The 5,260-nt window shown below is 52.9% G+C and overlaps 1 protein-coding gene across 1 annotated transcript; it reads right to left on the bottom strand.

The window, feature by feature from the left end:
• Positions 1 to 1,155: 1,155 nt before the first annotated feature.
• Positions 1,156 to 4,953, bottom strand: JR316_0004069 (uncharacterized protein; the record flags this gene model as incomplete). The annotated part of the gene is made up of 2 exons (XM_047889838.1): positions 1,156 to 2,376; positions 3,478 to 4,953. The coding sequence occupies 2 exons, from the start codon at positions 4,951 to 4,953 to the stop codon at positions 1,156 to 1,158; spliced, it is 2,697 nt and encodes an 898-aa protein (XP_047752212.1).
• Positions 4,954 to 5,260: the final 307 nt, after the last annotated feature.

Raw genomic sequence — 5,260 nt, 5'->3', positions numbered from 1 at the left:
AAAGTAAGTAAGTAAGTATATAGAGATGGGTGGGGGGTTACAACAACAACAACAACAACAACGGATCCAACGTTCGCATCAACAAACAACGAAATAACAATCAACGAAACAACATCGCGGGGGCACGAATACGCAGTGGCGGAGGTGGATGTACAAGACTAGACAAAAGACAAAAGACAAAAGACAAAAGACAAAAGACAAAAGACAAAAGACAGACAGAAAAAAACCCCGACAATGGCAACGGCAACGGCAACGGCAATTAACTTCAAAAAATCGAAAAAAAAGGAAAATAGTCAAGATGTTAGAAGGATAGAAGGTATGAGGATATGAAGATACGAGGATAGGCGGATAAAACGGAGGATAGGAGAATGACAAGGTCAAGGTATAGATAGACAGAAGGGCATAGGAGTTAACATCTTTATCTTGAATCGATATCTTTGTCTTTATCTTTATCTTTATCTTTATAGTCGAGCATGTATTGTGTTGTGTTGTGTGGGAGGCGATGAGGCGTCTAATACGATCAACGATCAACGAGCGCGAGGGCGGGCGGGCGGGCGGGTGTAGGTGAAATCGAAATCGAAATCGAAATCGAAGTCAAAGCCGACACGAATAAATAATACAGCACCGCGCCATACAAGGACCAAGGACCGAGGGGACCGAGTCAAGTCAAGTCGAGAGACGAAAAAATGAGTCCAGAAACGGAGTCGAGACAAGTGTCGAGATGATAACCGAGACGAGAGACAGGAAGAAAAAAAACAGGAAGTGGGGCATAGAGTGTAGAGTTCAGTGTAGAGTGTAGAGTGTTCATGCATATACATGTATAGATAGATAGATAGTATGAGGCATAGATAAGGCCAGAGCGGACCGAAGCGAAGCGCGTACACGTCCGTAATGATGTAGATGAGACGAGTGGTGTAAATGATCAAGTGGGCTGGAACATAGGCAGGACAGTGGGTGGGCAGGCGGGGATGGGGGGTATCGACGTGGGTATCAAAGAAAAACATAGGTGGCTGGCTGGTGGGTGGTATGTGCTGGCGGTGACGATGACAACGACAACGCAGAGGCGGCGGCGGCGGCGGAAGCAGAGACAGAGACAGAGACAGAGACAGAGGCGGAGAGTTCAACGTTCAACGTTCAACGTTCAACGTTCAGTTCTTAGAACCCCATCCCGCCCATACCCATCCCCCCAACCATCCCAATCCCACCAACACCCATCCCCCCAAGTCCGCCCATCCCGCCCATCCCCATCGCTCCAAGTCCACCCACGCCCATCGCTCCAAGCCCACCAACACCTACACCCATACCGCCCATGCCCATGGAGCTCATAGGGCTCATGGGGCTCATACCGCCCATCGAACCCATACCCATAGCACCCATCCCCATCGACCCCATATTCATACCCATCGAGCCCATGGATCCCATGTTAACATTCATCCCTCCAAACCCAGCACCGGCACCTCCGTACCCGCCACCTCGGGGCACACCATTACCACCATCATAGCCCATCTGGCCCTGGCTTTGTTGACTCTGACTTTGACTTTGACTTTGACTTGAACCTTGCTGGGCCTGGGCCTGCGAATGATGATGCGAATGCGCAAGCTCATACGCCGGACTCGCTCCTCCACTCACACTACTCGCACTCGCACTCCCAACACTCCCCACACTACTCCCCGCACTCGCTCCACTCCCACTCCTCGCCCTCCCCACTTTCCTCCCAACCGCATTGGCAACACCATTCATACCCAAGGAAGGCGAGCTATCTCCATGCCCGAGCCCAAGAGCGAGCCCAAACCCCGCCGTGTCAAACCCCGACGGACTGACAGCTGTATTCGGCGGGACATCATGCGAATGACTATGCGAATGGGCGCTGGAAGTAGAAACAGGCGATCCATGTACCGGCGACCCATGTCCATGTCCATGTCCATGTCCATGATGCTGATGCTGGTGCTGGTGCTGATGCGAGTAATGCTGCGACTGCGACTGCGACTGCGACTGCTGCTGGGAATAATGATAATTCGATGAGACACCTCCAACAGGCGACCCCGACGAACTTCCCCCATTTGCAGATTGAGATTGAGATTGAGCAGTCGACGGTCTGTGCACATTCGTATTCACACTCAACTGGGGTCCCCCATTCGAACCTGAACCGGAGCCCGAGCCCGAACCGGAATTAACATTCGATCCCGAACCCGAACCCGAACCCGAGCCCGACGCAGAAGAAGAAGAAGGCAACCCATGCGCAGTAGCAGGCGGCGTGAACATCCCAGACGCCGACGCCGACGCCGACGCCGACGCCGACGCGGAGGAGTTAGACCCGGCGGGACCGCTGCTGCTGGAGCTGTTGTTGTTGTTGTTGGGTCCAAACCCCGCGGAGGACTGTAAGGTCGTGCATTCAGTTGAGTTGAATAGGGTAGGCGAATTGAGTTGAGTCGAGTTGAATAGAGTGGGGTGAATTGAGTTTGAGTTGATGCCATGCATTGAATGAGTGAAATTGTAGTTGGATTGATGGATGAAAAAAACCGACGTGAGATAATTGATGGATTGATGGACGGATAAAAATAGCCATGACCCATGCGCATGGGAACGACAGCGGCGGATGAATGTGAATGGTCCGACGAGGCAAATGGGCAAAGGTGTGCAGGAGGCGGACGAGGCGACGACCGACGACCGAGCAACGAGCAACGACGGAGCGCAGAGCAACGAGCACAGCGCAGAGCAGAGCAAAAAAAAAAAAAGAGACAGATACGTCAGCAACCCCATCTCCATGCTCAACCCAAACTCACAAACACAAAAAACCACCAAAAAAGAGAAAGAAAGAAAGAAAAATCATAAGAGAGTTAACACATCCTCATCACCCCCCTCCTCTCTCCCTCCTTTGACAGAGCAAAAAAGGTGGGGAGGGGGGCGTGTATCAGAGGGTGGTTGGTATATATAATCATTTCATCTTCATCCCCCCTCCTCCTCCTCCTCCTCCATCTCTCGCAAAAGAAAAAAAGAGAAAAGGAACAGAGGAAAGGAAAGGAAAGGAAAGGAATGGAAGAAAAAGAAAAAGAAAAAATAAAAGATCATAGTGACAATAAAAACTCCGCATCTCTACACCCCCTTAAACCTAAACCCTCAACTAGGAAGGAAAAGGAAAAGGAGAGGGGAAAAGAGAATAAGAATCTGGTTGGTTTAATCACGATCACGATGTATCGAAACAACGAGAATCGAGGGTCGAAAAACCGCACACACGCACAACCGCACACACGCACAACCGCACACACGCACACACGCACACACGCACACACGCACACACGCACACACGCACACACGCACGCACGAAAAAAAAAGAAAACAATTCTTTTTTCTTCGACGTCGACGTCGACGAACACAAACACCAAAAAAAAAAAAAAAAAAAAAAAAGAAAAGCGGGTAGGGGGGGACCATAACCACAAAAAACCCCCCAAAAAAAACTTTGAAAAAACGTCAACTCACCCTAGAATGATACCCAAACTCCGCCGTCCCAGGTCTACTCCCTCCATTTCCCCCATTCCCCCTCTCACCCCCTCCTCCCCCCCTCTCACCCCCTCCTCCCCCCCTCTCCCTCTCACCTCCACCTCCATTTCCCCTCTCCCTCTCCCTCTCCCTCTCACCCCCTCGCTCACCCGCACCCCTCTCCCCAGCACCCCTCTCCCCAGCCGAAGAAGCACTAGGCGGATTATGCGCAAACACTCCCCCTTGAGCCTGAGCTTGCGCCTGCAACTGGGCCTGGATATGCAACTGCTGCATAAGCTGCTGTTGTTGTGCGAGTGTCATTTGCTGCTGGTGCTGGTGGTGGTATGCAGGATGACCAGGGTGGGCAGGATGGTGCGATGGATGACCAGGGTGTGAAGGGTGCGATGGATGACCAGCGTGCGACGGGTGCATCCCATGTGCAGGATGATGCACCGACACCGACGCATGGTGTCCATGCCCATGTCCATGATGCGCAGTGTGCGCAGGGTGCATAGCATGATGCGCCTGTAAATGATGCGCCGAATGCGCCGGATGTCCATGATGCGCAAGCGCATGATGCGGATGCGGATGCGCCGAAACAGGCGACGCAGCATACCCCATCCCCCCCATGCCACCCATCCCCATCTCCTCTTCCACATCCATAAACCCCCCTCCCCCTCTCTCCCTCTCCAGTCCTCCTCCCCCCCTTTCCTGTCCCTGCACACCCACCATATCCTCATCCTCCTCCTCCCCCTCCTCCTCCCCAACAACCCCCACCAACTCCAACTCGCCACTCATCACCATCCCCACCGCATCCCCCCTAACCGGCTCCTCACACCTCGGAATCCCCGCCCGATCCCTCCACTCATTCACCTCCCTCCTCAGCGCCTCACACTCCGCCTTCAACCCCCTCACAACCTGGCTCGCCATACCCCTATGCCTCCGACTCGCATGAATGTGCGCTATACTCGAATTCACGATGGAGGACTTGGACGGCCGGCGGATTTGAGAGAGGTTGGGGAGGAGAGCGGCTAGATCGAGGAATCGCCCGTTGAGCGTCTCGCGCCGCTGACGCTCGACGGCGTTGTGTGTTGCGCGCCGTTCGGCGGTGTTGGCGCGTCGGGAGGGTTTGCGTTTGAGTGCGGAGGCGGTATGTGCCGCGGCGGTGTTATGCGCTGTATTGTTGGATGAGCCGGGGGCTGGTGCGCCATTGCCGCCGTTGTTGTTGTTGGCGGCGGAGGCAGAGGCAGAGGCAGAGGCAGAGGCGGAGGGGGTAGAGGCTGAAGAGCTGTTCGAGCCTACAGCCGTAGAAGCTACCGAAGCGGCGGTGGGAGAAGCAGGCCCACCGCTCAAAGCGTCGCCCAAAGCAGAAGGCGACCCAGCGTCGTTGTTGTTATTGCTGTTGTTGCTGTTGTTGTTGCCAATGACAGGACTCGCCGCGTCCGACGCAGGCGAGAGCGGAAGTGTCATAGCCATCGAAATAAACGTTTAAAAAAATGTGTCGAAAAAAAAAGAGAAAAGGTAGGTGGTGATTAAAGGATACGAAAGAAAAGGCGTCGAGAAGTGATTTGCTGTGGTGGTGCTGGTACTTGATTTCTTGGATTTTCTTGATTTCCTGATTTCTTGATTTCCTGGATTCTTGCTTGAAGTGTAGATTTTCTTGATTTTCTTCTTGATTGATTAGATATGCGAGCCGCGAAAAAAAAAAAGAAAAAAAGTTCGACCCCGGTAGATAGATGACGAAGCTCGAAAACTTCAAACTTCGATTTTACAGAAGACGTAG

Source organism: Psilocybe cubensis, chromosome 3 (genome assembly GCF_017499595.1).
Source record: "Psilocybe cubensis strain MGC-MH-2018 chromosome 3, whole genome shotgun sequence".
NCBI classification, from domain to species: Eukaryota; Fungi; Basidiomycota; class Agaricomycetes; order Agaricales; family Agrocybaceae; genus Psilocybe; species Psilocybe cubensis.
This window is presented reverse-complemented; position numbering and strand designations above follow the sequence as displayed.